The sequence below is a fragment of the Chrysemys picta genome, chromosome 5 (genome assembly GCF_011386835.1).
Source record: "Chrysemys picta bellii isolate R12L10 chromosome 5, ASM1138683v2, whole genome shotgun sequence".
NCBI lineage: Eukaryota > Metazoa > Chordata > Testudines > Emydidae > Chrysemys > Chrysemys picta.
The window spans coordinates 110,891,095-110,908,547 of NC_088795.1; the positions used below are offsets into that span (position 1 = coordinate 110,891,095).

Here is a 17,453-nt window from a genome sequence, read left to right on the forward strand (position 1 = left end):
AATTCAAATAACTTGTGGTCCTTTAATTTCTCTATTCTTGATCAATCAATATAAAGTTGATCTGGGATGGCTTCTCCTCAGGGTGGTGTCACTATTTTCTGAAACATAACAAAATTGCCTCCTGCATAACTTGGAATTCTTTGGCTGTATTTATTACCCAACAGCTAGCCTGCTGGTCAGTTCCCTCATGAGTACAGTATGCTGTAGCTTGAAGTATCTTTAGAGTGTGTACCTCTTTTCCCCATTCTCATTTTCCTTTTCTCCTGGTGATCTGTAGTGGGTACCCATAATTTGTTTCACTTTTTGGTTTTTATTCCTTATGCCCATATATAAAGAATTCCTTTGTATTTGACCTTAATGAGAGAGTAAGCAATCATGGCACATTAATTATACCTTTACCTGACTTATGAAATATGGGAAACACCTAACAAAGCTAAAAACAAAAAAGGGATTTAATATTTTGGGACAAAGAACAAAATTTTCACTGATCCAAGTCCACAGGCAGGAGATACAAACTAGATGCTGCAAAAAAGGCAATTTTGAGTAGTAGTTCTGGAAGTCTCCTTATTTTTCCACAGCTAAACTACATGTGCTGCATAATGGAAAAAAATCTTTTGGGGAATCCAGATCAGTGCTTTGCCTTCTTAATAAAATTCAGGAAGAGAATAGTAGACTTAGTAAGGACTTTGAGGGAGAGGCTCTGAGGTAGAGGACCTCATGAATCGTGAGAAAAAATAATGAGAGGTAGCATCTTGGGTAGATGTAGGACTTTACATTTTGTTTTTTTCTTTTTAAAATATATGAATATGCACTGATAGACACAAATAAAATTCTCGGGAAAGAGTTAATATAATGCTTTCCTAGTTGTAAGGAGAAAAAGAATTCTAGTCTATTATACATGTTACCTGCTACTGTGCATAGCTGGAACTGAGGGTCAACTGAGCTATGCACTCCTTCTCTTGCCCCCATCCCAAGGTAAGTCCTCTGTTCCCTAAATGGTAGTGCATCCTGGGAAAAGAGCATAAAGAAAAGTCTCTACTGCTTTTGCTGGACATCCTGCATTTAGTGTAAGGCAGCTAATAAGATTAAACAGGGAGGCTCAGTACAGCAGGCTCTTTTCAGTACAGGCTGGTTTACCTCTGAGGGAAAATGAAATGTAAAGACATTTCAAAACTTAGAGGGCAGAAAACACTGAAAAGATCAGCATGCTGAAATGAAGCTATGGGCCTGGGAAGCAATTCTGAAGCCTGTTCCCAGGGGTGAGAACTCCTGCAGCATGGGTATCACTCTGCAGACCTGGAGCAATTTTGTGGGAATGCTAGAAAGCCAAAGGTCGGGGTGCCGTTCAAGGGATGACTGTTTTTTCTCAGACTGACAAATGGCTTTCAGCACTGACCAAATACGTTTCCTCGGGTCATGTTCTTTTGCTGGCTATCACCCCATGGACACTGGCCAGAACAGAAGCAGCAGGAACGTACCCTCCAACCCTGAGTTAATCTCATGAGAATAGCGAATATAGCTGTTAACTCTCTCTTTGGGTTGCTTTTTCCCATCTGTGTTTTATTACACTGGAATGAGGAATTTCTTACCTAATAATTTTCTTTGTTAGCAGCTTCTCCCCGAATTCATTACTCATGGACTAAAGCCCCCAACTGTGGAATTTGGAGGCAGTCCATTGTTGCTGGAGGCTCCAGGAGTGTACTAAGCTCCTCCCTTCAGCTCAGGCTACCAGAAGAGCTCTATTATAGCTGAAGAAACACTATGCAACAACTTGATAAAATTCTCCCTTTCAAGAAATTTTCTATTCTGGTCATTTACCAGACTACCCGGGTGGGTTGAATTCAGAGAAAAGTGCTAACAGAAAAAAATTATCAGGCAAAATAAGATAAGAAGCAAGCAGTGAATCCTGGAAGTAGGGAGGGAAAGGACAATCAGAGTTTAATTATTATACTACAATAATAGGCAGGAATGGAAGTCGTCCTCCCCCCCCACCTCAATAAAGCAAGAACTTTGTAAATTAAGGAGTTATGTGGGAACCAACCTGGAAGCAGCTTCCTATCAAATGATGCCTTTGCAGAACAATGGTAACTTTACAAAATTTTGTCTGATGAGGCTCATATACTTTTTCTCCCAGTGCCTCTAGGGACTGCTGTGAATAGTTTCCCAGATGCCTAGCATGCCAACTGGTGCATGAGTTTTACATCTTGCTATCAGCAACCATAAGGCCTTGGAATTTTGAATAGAATGAGATGAATAGGATACAACTGGCATATGTATTCCATATGCTTGAGATGTGTCTTTAAAGCTCTAAGAATGTTCACTTATACCACAACCTTCCAAGAGTTAGACCAAAATGATTGGAGAGCTGTTTCCCAGGAACTGTGGAAAGAGGAATTTATCTTGAACAGAAAGGTTTCTGGAGCTATATGAATAACCTTTTCTGTATACAAAGGCAGTGAGATTCTTGTATGAATATGGAAACTAATTCCAAAATTTGCCTTTTGGAGGTAATGGCAACTAGAAAGGCCAGCCACATCTTATTGTCTAATTTGTCGTTGTGATTAAACATGATCAGGCCCCCATTTTACTGGCACTGCAATGAGTTTTTTGTTTCTTCTCACACCTGAAATGTAAATTTTACCAGATCAATGAATGAAATCCTGTTTCAGTTCTGTCTGGATACCAAACTATATTACAGGCTAATGGAGACTCCATGCTGAACTATACTTCTCTTCCAATGTCCAGGCTGTTAATTGTAGATGTTCCCAATCTGGATGACAGAGTCCCTTCTTCAAGAGGTCTGGTGTTCTCTTCAGATATAACCTGGGATCCTTGGCTGTCTAGCAAGTCCAAAGTGCCTTCTGGACCAGTGAAGGACTAAAATGAGGACTACAACTCTTCCTTTTCCTCTTTTCTGTATCCTATATATCAGGGGTAGCCAAACTTACCAACCCTCTGAGCCACATATGATAATCTTCAAATGTTCGAGAGCTGCAAGACACGAACAACCTTTACACATGCATTTTTAAAAATATTAACATCCTACTTACTGTATCACGGCTAATTACTGCTAGAGCTAGAGGGCTTGTGGGTCTCCATCCTGGTCGAAAATCTTTGGAAATCTGGTTGATATGTTGTCAAGGGGGTATGGAGGAGCTTGGTCAGATGTTGATTTGTAAGGACTGCACAATGTTTCGATTTTACGAACTTCATTACGGAGTACAGCAATTCACAGCAGTATGTTGTACCAACAGTTGAAATGAATCACACACTAGTCTCGGTGCCCCATTACAGGAGTGAAGCCCCAAATCTTGCCAGCCCGCTAAGGGGCTGAAGCCACGAGCAGTGGCTCACCCTGCTGCAGGGGGAAGCCCCAACCCTCACTCTCCACCACTCTGGAGCTGGAGGCGCGATTGCCAGCTCATCTCCCCGCCTCCCGCATGGTGTTTAACATTTTTATTAATGACTCGGAAGAAAATAAAATCATCAATGATAAAGTTTGCAGATCACAGAAATGGAGCGAGTGGTAAATAAGGAAGAGGGCAGGTCACTGATTCAGGGTGATCTGGATCTCTTGGTAAACTGGGACCCAGAAAACAACATGCATTTTAATATGGCTAAAAAACACATATAATCTAGGAAACAAAGAATGCAGGCCATACTTTCAGGATGGAGAACTCTATCCTGGGAAAAGTGACTCTGAAAATCTGAAAGTCATGGTGGATAATCAGCTGACCTCGAACTCTGAGTGTGACACAGTGGCAAAAGGGCTAAATGCAATCCTGGAATGCATAAACAGGGGAATCTCAAATAGGAATAGAGGAGTTATTTTACCTCTATACTTTGCACTGGTGTGATCGCTGCTGGAATTTTGTGTCCATTTCTGTTGCCCACAATTTAAGAAGGATGTTGATAAATTTAAGAAGGTTCAGAGAAGAGCCATGAGAATGATTAAAGGCTTAGAAAACATGCCTTATAGTGATAGACTTAAAGAGCTCAATCTATTTAGCTTAACAAAGAGAAGTTTAAGGGGTGACTTGATTACAGTCTCTAAGTATCCCCAGAGAGAACAAATATTTAAAAATGGGCACTTCAATCTGGCAGAGAAAGGTATAACATGATTCAATGGCTGGAAGTTGAACTTAGACAAATTCAGATCAGAAATAAGGCATAAATTTTTAACAGAGAGAGTAATTAACCATTGGAACAATTTCTCCATCATTGAATTTTTAAATCAAGATTTGATTTTCTTTAAATAATGTTCTCTAGAAATTATTTTGGGGAAGTTTTATGTCTTTTTTTTTATACAAGAGGTCAGACTAGAAAATCACAATGGTCCCTATGATATTTTCCTAGTAAGTTATAAAACCGATACCTTTTAATTCTCTTGTTGCTCAGAATAATGCCTCCTCTCCCAAATCCTTTCTCTGGCTTCCTTTGTGTACATCATTTTCAAGCATTTTGCGTGAAGCCTTGGAGCTGAGGACAAACTTTAATCTATGTACATCTCTGCTCCCATTGCGTCCTAATTGTTTTCTTGCTCTCCATATTGCTCTTAGTCTTCTGCATAACTACTTCCTATCCTGTCTTGTCTCAGGCCATACCTTAAAACAGCATTCTGTTTCTTCTGTGCCACACACCTTCACTTCCCTTTTCCACTTTCAAATTTACTTATTTAAAAAAAAAATCAAAAAAACAAAACAAAAAAAACCCTTTTCACCTTTCTCCTTGCTGATCAAAATATAGGCTTCTTGTGCTTAACACTGACTCTGTATTGTATCAGTGTGATTAAGATTGCATGGTCGTGGGGCAAGAACTTTTACTTATGTGTTTAGATTGTTGGGTACACATAGTACTCTATTAAATTAGAATAAGTAGCAATTAACACACTAGATGGGTGTTGGGTTTTACTTTGTTTCCCCCCAAATATTCTTTGTAACGACAGATGTTTAATTAAAAGCTGTTAAACAATTTAACTCCTCAGAAGAACACAAATAAGAGCTATTAATGAAGTAAATATCTGTTTAATTTACAAACATCAGTAGTATTACTGATATCAGTCCAAATAAGACAAAGCACACTGCATTACACATGTACATCTAACTTTTTCTGTAAAAAAAAAAAATAATAATAAAAAAAATAAAATTGAAAAAACATCTGCATTTTTTACAGGGTATCCTGGGATTTACTGAAAGAAGAATACAACCCACTATGAATCATTACCAGTTCTACATTGTAATTTAGCAGCAACATATTAACATGGGGAACATTAGGGCAATAAAGTAGTTTTATTATTTGGAAAAAGTCACAGTCCTTGATAGTACAGCCTTTTTTCTTTCTTTCTTTTTTTTAAAAAGGTCCAAGGGAATATTAATTTGTAAAGGTCTACTTTCTAGTGTCATTTTCTACACACCATTTTATTTTCTGTAAGTACTGTATATATAGGGAAAATTTACTTCTATACATTTGCCATCTAGTGTAAAGACATTTTCTCTCATACGTTACAAGTTCTCAGGAGGTGTCCTGAATGTCTGCTGTATGTGAGAACTGCAGACTATTATCACTTCCGTTTCAGACACCAAGTAGTGAGATGCTAACGAAAAAACAACAAAACAAAACAAAAACAAAAAAAAACCAGACCAAACACATTTACCCCAAGAGGACATGCTATGTTAGTTCTATTGCAAAAAATCCTGATTTTTAAGTCTTTCTTTTTTTTTTTTAAACAAAATACAAAAATATCAGGACAAATATAAATTAATATATATTAAAGCATTGAAAAACAGTAAAAGGGATGCCTAAAAAGGTTAAGTACAATGTACTTTGATACAATAAATATTTCTCAATGAACCCGAATACTGTATAGAGCTGTTTAGAACTCATAGAAACAAAAATCCATATTATTACTAATTTATCCATCAATAATCTATTTTTATCATCCCCTTAACATTTATATTACAAAAAAATTAATACTGGAATAGGGTAGATAAACACTTTTTGTATGCTTCTTTTGCTAACATGCTGACATAAAAGTACACAGCGTCAGGAGATTTCATGATTCTCACATTTTAACCTCTCCCATCCACTAAATGGGCACCCCCTCTTCTGCAGATGCTTAATAATTATGCCACACAAAATGCATCACATACATTTGTTAAACCAATATAATCTGATTCCCTTCACCCACAACTCTTCATCATCTATAACTAAGTAATTGGTATGGTCTGTCAACATAGTAAAATATACTGATATGAAAGTGAAAAAACAAGCCTCATGTTCTGGTAAATTTTTCATCAATAAGCTGTAGGTTGGAAGTCATATGTGTATAATATCAGTTTATCTTCAGCATGTTATAAAGAAGAATCCTTGTTAAAAGCAGTTACGTTTCCCATCACTGTTGCAATGTTAAAGGGTCTTTTTTTTTTCTTCAAAGCTCCTCTCGGTTACGAAAAGTCTCAGTTCAAGCACTTGAATCTTTTTGCAAATGAAGAAAAAGTCTTTATTCTCTTAATAAAAATAAGTCTGTTCTGTATTTTACAATATATTTCAAATATTTTCACTATGAAGCATTAATTAGTCCGACATGGTCAATAAGGATACAACATTTTCAAAAGACAAGTGTGACAGGGACACATTTAGGAGGGGCACTTTGTACAGCCACACTTCACCACCTTCTCAACCTCGTCCACAAATGAGGACCCATCAGTGCATTCAAAAGAATATTTCCGTCTCTTGCTCCTTAGTGGTCCGCAGCACTGCCCACTTGAACATCCTCCTTTACATTCTAGTCTCGATACCTTCTTGGTCGTCTGGCACGCGGCATACCCTTGCTGCTTTTGGTAGTAATCTCTGATTCGTTCCCCTCGACAAGAGATTTCTGTGAAAAACAAAAACAAAATGATGTATGATTTAAAGATGCAAGTCACAGAATGGTTTATATTACACAGTTTAGCTAAGAAGATGCCATGCTTCTAAATACAATTGCTATTTTAGAGTTTGATTTTCATTATAGATCAGAAACAAATGATTTCTCTCGCATTATTTTCTTAATGTGGAATTTTACCTTCTTTGTGCCCTTTATTTTCAGTAACGTTTATATTGTGTGTATTTATAAACCATAAATAAAATGTTAGTACAATTACAAGAAAATTGGAAGATAAAATCTTTATTACACAAATACACATCTTTGTTCTTACATTGCTTGCAGCTGGTTCTGTTTACCATAGGGAAATGTATCATAGAGCATGCAATTTAATTTATTAGCTCTGGAGTCTAATATTATTCAGTCTATTATTTAATACAGGCTATACACATTCCACTAACTTCATAAATTACTGAGGTATAAAACCATCTAAAAATGTGACATCTGTTAAAAGTTCTACCAGTCTATTGTAGTCACACTGATGCACAATACGAAATAAATAAATGCCAGCTGGGGTAAGAGAAAAAAAAAGGGGCGGGGGACAGAAAGGAAGTACTTTGACAGACAAAAGGAAAAAAAAAAGGTAGGGGAGAAAGTCATCCTGTTTTCATTCATCTCACCTGCATAATTCGCTGTGATATATCAGTTGAAGCTGAGAGGTCAAAAGTAGAGTTTGTGATAAAACTAGGAGCAGAATCATTGGATTTGGCTTCTCAGTTGCAGAAGACAGAGAAACAATAAATACAGAAAGATACAGCAGGTAAAAGGTAATAGTTATATATAGCAAAAATGTGCTTCTCAATAAAAGCAAAAAGAGAAATGTTTTCACAGCAAAACACGATGAAAAAAAATCTTCAAAGTGTAAATATGTAATTAATGGGCAAATTTGTTAGATTTTTCTCTCACTGAGAGAAGCCCTTTACGATGTATTTAAAAAAAACCAACACAAATGTGTATTGTGAAAAAAAAGATTGGCAATGTTTTGATTATTCATGTTATAACACCAAATAATGATAGCATGCTGACTTATTTACCTTTATCACAGCTGTCCCCAGTGTATCCACTGCTGCATTCGCAATATGGTTTCCCAAGGCCGGAAAGCCTGCATTTTCCATGTTTACACCTGATGGACTGGCAGGGGTTAAACAACTCTTCCTCTTCATCACAGAGGACTCCCCCATGTCCCTGCAGGCATTTACAACTGTATGAAAATGCATTGATTGGCAAGCAGGTACCATGTACACATCTACAGGGGAAACAAGCCCAAGAGAATAAAAATAAATTATTCATCAAAGTTTAGGCTAAGCAACATTAACTACAAATACTTTGGATTGTACTCAAAAAGCAATTGCTTAGAGACTTTTTTTTAAATGCACTTTTTCAGTGAGATGCAATTAAGTGGTTTAAACAGGTTTTTTTTTTTATAATTGTTTTATATGAAAATTTACAGAAAATACGCTGCAGTATAGGACACTATTCTGTTATTGCCAGAAAACAGCCACTGTAGATGTGTTATGGAAGTCTTGTACAGGTCACAATTAAATAAATCCAGCATTCCTCATGCACCCACACATTTAATGAGAGTTAAATGAACAAATTCCTTAGAATTAAACTTGAACAGTGAAAAGAAAATGTTACTTACCTGTAATTTCGCTTCTTTGAAAGTATCATTTCACAAGATTCTCATGCCTGAGGTTTTGGGCTCTCAACACAAGTGAGGACAGTATCTCCCTAGTTCAAAGCTTTTTGGCCCTCTAAAGGCGTGGCAGCCTGGTGGCTGTGCACAATGCCCGTCTCCCCCACAAATTCAGTGATCATTCACCACTAACTATTATTCCTTCTGGTTCTATAACCTTCCTGCCAGTTCCTGACTGCATGAGAAGCCAGTGATGCTTTTTCCACTGGGATCTCAACATCCACTGAGATTGCATCTGTGACAGACCCAGACCAGTGGGGTACAGGAGTCTGGTAGAGGGCAAATATACTGGTCACTGGATGAGTAGTTTTCTGTTCCTTGAGTGACCAGAGCAGGGGCTGCACTAGAGTAATCAGGAACCTGCTAGAACCAGTTAAGGCAGGCAGGCTAATTAGGACACCTGGAGCCAATTAAGAAAAAGCTGCTAGAATCAATTAAGGCAGGCTGGGTTTTAAAAAGGAGCTCACTTCAGTTTGTGGTGTGTGTGTGTGAGGAGCTGGGAGCAAGAGGCACAAGGAGTTGAGAGTGAGAGGGTGTGCTGCTGGAGGACTGAGGAGCACAAGCGTTATCAGACACCAGGAGGAAGGTCCTGTGGTGAGAATAAGGAAGGTGTTTGGAGGAAGCCATTGGGAAGTAGCCCAGGGAGTTGTAGCTGTCATGAAGTTGTTACAGGAGGCACTATAGACAGCTGCAGTCCACAGGGCCCTGGGCTGGAACCCGGAGTAGAGGGCAGGCCCGGGTTCCCCCCAAACCTCCCAATTGACCTGGACTGTGGGTTCTCCCAGAGGGGAAGGTCTCTGGGCTGTTCCCCAACCCACATGGTGAATCTCTGAGGCAAGAAAATCCGTCAATAAGCGCAGGACCCACCAAGATAGAGAAGGAACTTTATCACACATCTTATAAAGACATGACATAGGTACTATGATTACTGTTTTGGCCATGAGACCCGACATTTGTAACATGGTCAAACTGTCCTCTCCTGGCTCTCATGAACCCCTTCCAATAGACTTGTGATGTACTGCATCCTTAAAGATTGCCTTGAGCTGCATCTACGAGGTTACCTAGGTACTTCGCTGGAGCATATAGCCCATCACATTCCCCTCAAAGAAGTCTGATGTTTCCCAGGAGGACAATTTTTAATTTTATTTCACCAAACACAGACTGAAATCCAGGGGGAATTAATTCTTTTTAAGAATCAGGAATTATCTGATTGCCACCTCTTGACTTGATGGCACAGGGTCAATGGCTTTCTTCCTAGGAGGAATTTTATTTCCTGTAACGTTCTTCTTGATACACTAGTTTCCTGGACATATATTTGTTTCTAGGGGAACAATTTGAGTGAAAAGAACAGGAGTACTTGTGGCACCTTAGAGACTAACAAATTTATTAGAGCATAAGCTTTCGTGGACTACAGCCCACTTCTTCGGATGCTGGACTACAGCCCACTTCTTTGGATGCATCCGAAGAAGTGGGCTGTAGTCCACGAAAGCTTATGCTCTAATAAATTTGTTAGTCTCTAAGGTGCCACAAGTACTCCTGTTCTTTTTGCGGATACAGACTAACACGGCTGCTACTCTGAAATTTGAGTGAAGATTCCTGGATGGAGATCAAACCAATCCCAACAGTCCAACTCAGAATCACTCTGATGTTTCTCCTTCCTGTCTCCAGCCTCATCAGCGGAAACCAAATTATGCTCATCTCCACATTGTACCTTTAGGTCCCACATGACTGATTCAGCATGGTGTGCTTAAAGGCATGGTAGGAAATACTGCTGGATAAGTCATTGACACCATTTGTACCATGGCTGAGCACAATGCCTTCTGCAACCCACTCAGGCTGTGCTGAAATGAACTGCATATAGCACAGCTCTGCCTGCACTGATGTATTCAATACTGAGAATTTCAACACCAGAGCAAACAAGACTCCCAGGATGCCAAGACCTCTGAGCTGCCTCTGCACTGGGCCTGCTGCCTGTTATTCCTGAACTTGTATGATGGGAGCAATTCAGTCTCCTAGCCTCAGGTAATCTCCAAATGCTGCATGTGTTTGGAGTGTGGTAACCAGACGTTTCCAGGCTGAGCTGCACAGGGTTCAAGGCTTCTGCAGTGTCCCAAGGCTGCTGCCTCTCATGTGGCACTCTCTGCATTTAGTCCTCTGGTTGAAGCAACTCATTATCCAAGGAACAGCCAGAGCTTAGGACATCCAATCTGCGATGTTGTGCTGACAGTGTCGAAGGCCTGAAATGCTCTAAAGAGGTTGTGTTTGATGATAAAACAAATTGCATCAAGCCAACTAGTAATGAGGATCTGCCGGATTTAAAAGGTAGTCGGATCTGTGCCAATGCCAAGTCTTGAATCCAGTAGATCCCTTGAAGCATTCCAGGCCAAACTGGAGTAGAAGAAACATCAAGTCAAGTGCAGTGTCTTGGTCCTTATCTTCAAGGTGCTCAATGGCCAGGACCCAACATATCTAAAATATTGCCAAAAGCTCCAGATGAGTACTCTGGTGAACAACTATATTTTTCAGGCACAATGGAACTTTCTACCATAAGAATAAAAATCATCTGGGAAGGAGTTAGAACTTTCTTGGGGGCTGGCCTGAGCTTGTATAATGAATTATCACAGGAACTAAGGACCATCACCCTCTTCCATTCCAAGTGCAAGGTGAATGTCTTCAGCCTGGCTTTCTCCAGGATGAACACACAGAGGAGCGTACATTCAAAGAACATGACATAAATGTACATGAAAACTTAAAAAACCAAACCAGAACACTATGTAGGTTTTCCCCTTGGGGAGACAATGAAAGAAAGAGCAAAACACTCATTACAGATTTTAGTCATGTCGCTTAATGCACTACCGGAAGTTGCTGAAACATTCCAGTGATGAAAGTGGTATAGAAACCCATATAGAACCGAATAGAATTCTTTCAGAGGTGCCTCTAATTGGATCTTTAGGTGCTCCCCACACAAAGCTTGATGGATGACATTTCCATGTTATATTTGACTTCCAAAGCACAAAATGCAGCAGACTTGCTAATTTGTGATCAACATCTTGCAGCTGCATCTGTTTCTGGAAGCCACTGGGTCTTCCTTTCTTTCTCCTCCTGAGATGCAAAGAAAAGGGTCATCCTAGAAAAGAAACCCCGTGAATAAAAAAAAACAAGGAACTTGGTACTACACTAAGTGCTGAAATGCTTTAAAGCTTCACTGATGTGGCTTTGGGAGTAGAGTTATAAACTTCAGAGTACTGAAACATTCTGAAGTCGGTGCAAAAAAACTGTGATGAAATAATTAAGCCAAAGCCTCAAATTGGCAATAGTGTCATCACAGAATATGCCAAAAAGGACACTTAAAAATCATTCTGCCCAGGAGCTGAAAAACAACTCAACAGAATCTGAGCAAAACACAAAGTGAATCCATTGGACATCAAAGGAACATGGTGGTTTTAGGTCATGTAGGTTGGACTACTGAAAAACAAGCAGACAAGAAAAACAAATAAGCCCCATGTTTTGGAGCCAATTGCAACAATGAGAGATCAATGATAACAGTTCCAAAAGTTCAACTGCAGCTCTCACAGTGAGTTGCTTGCCCAATTATGGTCAAGAAAGTTGTATGGGTAGAGGTAACAGCAAATTGTGGTACATGACCAGTAGGTGATTAAAAAGCTTTGTAAAAAGCAACAGAGGGTCCTGTGGCACCTTTGATACTAACAGAAGTATTGGGAGCATAAGCTTTCGTGGGTAAGAACCTCACTTCTTGTTAGTGGAGTCCCTGACCTGGCTTGTGCTGGGTGCCCATGACCCAACAATGAGAACCTTGTGAGGATGCAATCTATATCAATTCATCTACCTATCTAGAAAAATATTCAACAAGAATATGCAGCTAAAATGGTTTAGCCAAAATATATTAAAACAAAATTGCAACTCAGGAGTTACTAACATAATTGATTATCGACTTAACACAGAAGTTAGACTGTGCATTGGGAAAAATATCTACCAGCTGAGTCATGTGACAATATGGAAGTATAAAAAATAACTATGATTAGTGTATTTACTTCTTGCTAGGAAACAGTTTATAAAATGAAACACATTTTTCTGAAATACTCTAACAAAATTATGAATACAGAAATGGATATGTTTTCATTTGTAAACCCCCCTGATTATTTCTTATGCCACTCCTCATGTCTTATTCACACCAACGTAGTTCACATTGTAGAAGATGTGCACAAGTACCTAGGTACCATCTGTTATGGCCTTTGGTGGGGCTTAAGAGGTAGAGGTACAGAAACTTTGTCACACCATCTGCACTGGGAAATTTCACTCTTTAAGAATATTTTTTTTAAAATGAATTGGCATACCCAAGCTATTCCACAAATACTACAGAATGCTGTCACATACTGTAGCAGCTGAAGTTTCTGAGTGCTCTTCAAGTTCAGCCCGCAAAAGACTACACTGCTGTGATCCAACCCCAGAGTAACTTTTACTTCTACATGCACAGTATATTTGTATCTTGCTGAAAATATTTGAACTTTAAATTGAATGTACATAACAGGACACTCAGATTAACATTAGAAAATTAAATGATAGCTCTGTCTTGAGGAAGGACATACTTATTTCCAAGACAAGGGTCATTGGTTTGCTGATCACACAGCGGTCCAGTCCATCCTCCTTCACACTCGCAGGTAAAGCCTGACTGGCTCGTAGCATGGCAGGTTCCATGCACACACACTTTCTTGTGACAGGGCTCACAACCAGGAAGAATTCCCACTTGCAGTGGCACATTTCTAAAGTCCTGCAGTTCGCTATTGATGTACAGATTACGGATGCAGCCATGGAAGCTGGTGCCATTCTGGCCTGGAGACTGGCGCAGTGCTGCAACATTGTTTTTCACAGGCATGCCTAGAAAATGAACATCATCAGCTCATGAATACATTGTTTGGTAGGAACAGTTTTGTATTCCTTTTTACTGTTGTTTTTATTTATTAAAAATAACTGTTCCCAAATAACCATTCATAGCTATGGAACACACAATTATCAGAGATGGGCTCAATATCTGGATCTAGATGTGATTTAAGTATGGTTCAGGTTAGGCAACAACAAAAAATATTACATATTTCATCCATGTAAGGTGAACATTTCACAAGATCACAATATTTCTACCATCCTGAACTGAAGAGTTCAGAAGCATGCAAATTAAACCAGAAAATAGGCCTCTCTCAGTTATGGATTACACCCAAGGTCTCTACTGCAGAGATGGATTCAGATTCAGGGCTTCAAATAGGAACCTCACAGAACTGAAAAGTTTAGGTCTGAAGTTCTGGTTTTGACACATTTTTAGTAGGTACAGATGACACTGTTTTCTAAACCTTTATTTTTATTCACAAATTATTTTAAAAATACAGTTTGTGTTGAAATTTAGCATAGGATCTGATTTTCAGAGATGCTGAGCACCCACAACTCCAGCTGAAGTCCCTGGGAGTTGTAGAAGCTCAACACTTCTTGCCTGTGAAATTTTGTGCGTGAAAATTTCACAAAAAGTTCAGTTGTCTCGATAGGTGCAAATTCACATATCACTGATTATTTTCACAACTGTAAGTTCTATTCCAATCTACAATTGTTACAGAGGCCACTGAGGGTGGGAGGGGAGAAGGAGTGAGGTAGGGTACATATATGTACTGCAATTAAATATATCCTTACAAATTTTTGGTCTTCAATTCAGAATGAGAACTGCTATACAACACTGTGTTTTTGCATATTGGTCTAATAATTGTTTCATGAATGCTTAATACTTCCTGGGGTGAATAAATTACAGCAGTCACAGCATACTCCAAATAAAAGCGGAACTTCTGGCTACTTGAAAATAAATGATCCCATGGTTTGAATAGGATTGATCTGGTCTAAAATTAAAAGCAAGCCAGTTTTAAGTCTGATTAGTGCAACAGAGTGGGATTCCCTAGGCAACCCTGACTCAGACTGCACATGGACTACCCTCCCTTGAGAGCACCTGCTCCCCGGTTTCTTAGCCCTGTGGGCTGGGAGAAGAAAATAACACTAACTGCTTTGACATGGTCTGCAGAGCCAGTCCTTACCAAAAAGAACAAACAAAACTATATGAAACAAAGACACCAACACAACATTGCAATATAAGAGCCAGGGATTTCTGAGTGACGGTTCCCACAGCAACTGGGAAGAGAGCAAGTGTTCATTACAACAGGTGAAATAATATCAGGCAAATATTACAATGTAAGTCAATTCAAAGAAATGTTTCTCTAAAATCAGAGATGAACACATGTAGCATAGTGAAAGACTCACCTACTACATACACAAATGTGGGCATAGGAACAGTTGCTGTGGAAACCTTCACTCTGAAATTACTGACTTTTGTGTGTTTAAGAATTCAGCCATTATGATGAATTCATATTTTTAGAGCTGTTGATTAATCGAAGTTAACTCACGCTATTAATTCAAAAAAATTAACTGCGATTAAAAAAAATTAATCACGATTAATCACACTGTTAAACAATAGAATAGCAATTGAAATGTATTAAAATGTTTTGCATGTTTTACTACATTTTCAAATATATTGATTTCTATTACAACACAGAATACAAAGTGTACAGTGCTCACTTTATATTGTTATTTTTGATTACAAATATTTGCACTGTAAAAATTATAAACAAAAGAAATACGATTTTTCAGTTCACCTCATACAAGTTCTGTAGTGCAATCTCATGAAAGTGTAATTTATAAATGTAGATTTTTTTGTTATATAATTGCACTCATTACAAACTACACTCAGCTTACAAATGTAGATTTTGTTGTTGTTATATAAATGCACTCAAAAACAAAACAATGTAAACCTTTAGAGCCTACAAGTCCACTCAGTCCTACTTCTTGTTCAGCCAATTGCTAAGACAAACAAGTTTGTTTACATTTACGGGAGATACTGCTGACCACTTCTTATTTACAATGTCACCTAAAAGTGAGAACCTGCGTTCGCATGGCACTTTTGTAGCCGGCGTTGCAAGGTATTTACGTGCCAGATATGCTAAACACTCATATGTCCCTTCATGCTTCGGCTACCATTCTAGAGGACATGCTTCCATGCTGATGATGCTTGTTAAAAAAAAAAGTGTTAATTAAATTTGTGACTGAACTCCTTGGGGGAGAATTGTATGTCTCCTGTTCTGTTTTACCCACATTCTGCCATATATTTAATGTTATAGCAGTCTTGAATGATGATCCAGCACATATTCATTTTAAGAACACTTTCATAGCAAATTTGACAAAACGCAAAGAAGGTACCAATGTGAGACTTCTAAGGATAGATACAGTACTCAACCCAAGGTTTAAGAATCTGAAGTGCTGTCCAAAATCTGAGACGGATGGGGTGTGGAGAATGTTTTCAGATGTCTTAAAAGAGCAACACTCCGATGCAGAAAATACAGACCCCGAACCACCTCAGAAGAAAATCAACCTTCTGCTGGTGGCATCTGATTCAGATGATGAAAATGAACATGCATCAGTCCGCACTGCTTTGGATCATTATCGAGCAGAACCCGTCATCAGCATGGACATGTCTTCTGGAATGGTGGTTGAAGCATGAAGGGACATATGAATCTTTAGCGTATCTGGCACGTAAATATCTTGCGACACTGGCTACAACAGTGCCATGCGAAAGCCTGTTCTCACTTTCAGGTGACATTGTAAACTAAGAAGTGGGCAGCATTATCTCCTGCAAATTGTAATCAAACTTGTTTGTCTGAGTGATTGGCTGAAGTAGGACTGAGTGGATTTGTAGGCTCTAAAGGTTTACATTGTTTTGTTTTTGAGTGCAGTTATGTAATAAAAAAAATCTACATTTGTAATTTCAACTTTCATGATAAAGGGATTGCAGTACAGTACTTGAATTAGGTTGTAATCAAAAATAAATATAAAATGAGCACTGTACACTTTGTATTCTGTGTTCTAATTGAAATCAATATATTTGAAAATGTAGAAAACATCCAAAAATATTTAAATAAATGGTATTCTATTATTGTTTAACAGTGCGCTTAATCGCGATTAATTTTTTTAATCGCATGATTAATCGCGATTAATTTTTTTAATCGCTTGACAGCCCTAATATTTTTACACACGCACTATACACAATGCATATAGTTTCCTTGCTAGGACACTAGTCTTGCAGCAATAACCACACAAGCACACTCTTATGCCCAGGCAGAGTCAAGAACAAGGGTCTTCCCATCCTTAGCCAACTGTCACTTTGCAGACTAAATCGGAAGCAACAGAAAGAGCAGTTACTTACCTTACATACTGGAGTTCTTCAAGATACTTTAGTTCACACAGATCCCACTGTAAGTATGTGCAGGCCTGGAATTTCTTAGCCAGCATGGTCCACTGGGATTGTGCATGAGGTTGCATGCCCTCACGCCCCCTATTGTGAGTGTATAAAAGGTGGAAGCAGCCCCAACCACCCCTCCATTTCTTCACTAGTACAAAAAATCCAGGTAAGGACTGTGTATCAGTGGGGAACGAGGGTAGGTTATGGGATCCACATGGACAAAGGCATCTCGAACGCCACAGATCCCACTGTAGGCGGCTAGCAGTTACTTCTCAAGGAGGTAAGTGACAGGAGTCCTATTTAAATAGTGACTGTAGGATAACCCAGCCAAATTGGACATTTGATCTAAAAGGCACCACAACGGGCTGGTGATGAACTTATGAATAGAATTCCAAATTACTGCCCTCCAAATCTGAGAAATAGGGACCCTCTAAAACAAGTTACTGTTATCAACTGATCCCTCATAGATTGTGCCCTAACTCAAGAGGGAAGGT

The 17,453-nt window shown here is 38.8% G+C and overlaps 1 protein-coding gene across 10 annotated transcripts in view; it reads right to left on the reverse strand.

The window, feature by feature from the left end:
• Window positions 1-5,008: 5,008 nt before the first annotated feature.
• SLIT2 (slit guidance ligand 2) overlaps window positions 5,009-17,453 on the reverse strand; it is a 437,206-nt gene continuing 424,761 nt past the window's right edge. For 6 of the 10 annotated variants that reach the window (XM_065598181.1, XM_065598179.1, XM_065598177.1 and 3 more), the window contains 3 exons: window positions 13,226-13,514; window positions 7,957-8,168; window positions 5,009-6,877 (listed from right to left, as the gene is read on the reverse strand). In XM_065598181.1, the coding sequence (XP_065454253.1) occupies window positions 6,636-6,877; window positions 7,957-8,168; window positions 13,226-13,514 (743 nt within the window). In that variant the 3' untranslated portion in view covers window positions 5,009-6,635. Of the gene's footprint in view, window positions 6,878-7,542; window positions 7,632-7,956; window positions 8,169-13,225; window positions 13,515-17,453 lie in introns of all 10 variants that reach the window. The other 4 variants (XM_065598178.1, XM_065598183.1, XM_065598180.1 and 1 more) reach the window with 3 other exon arrangements.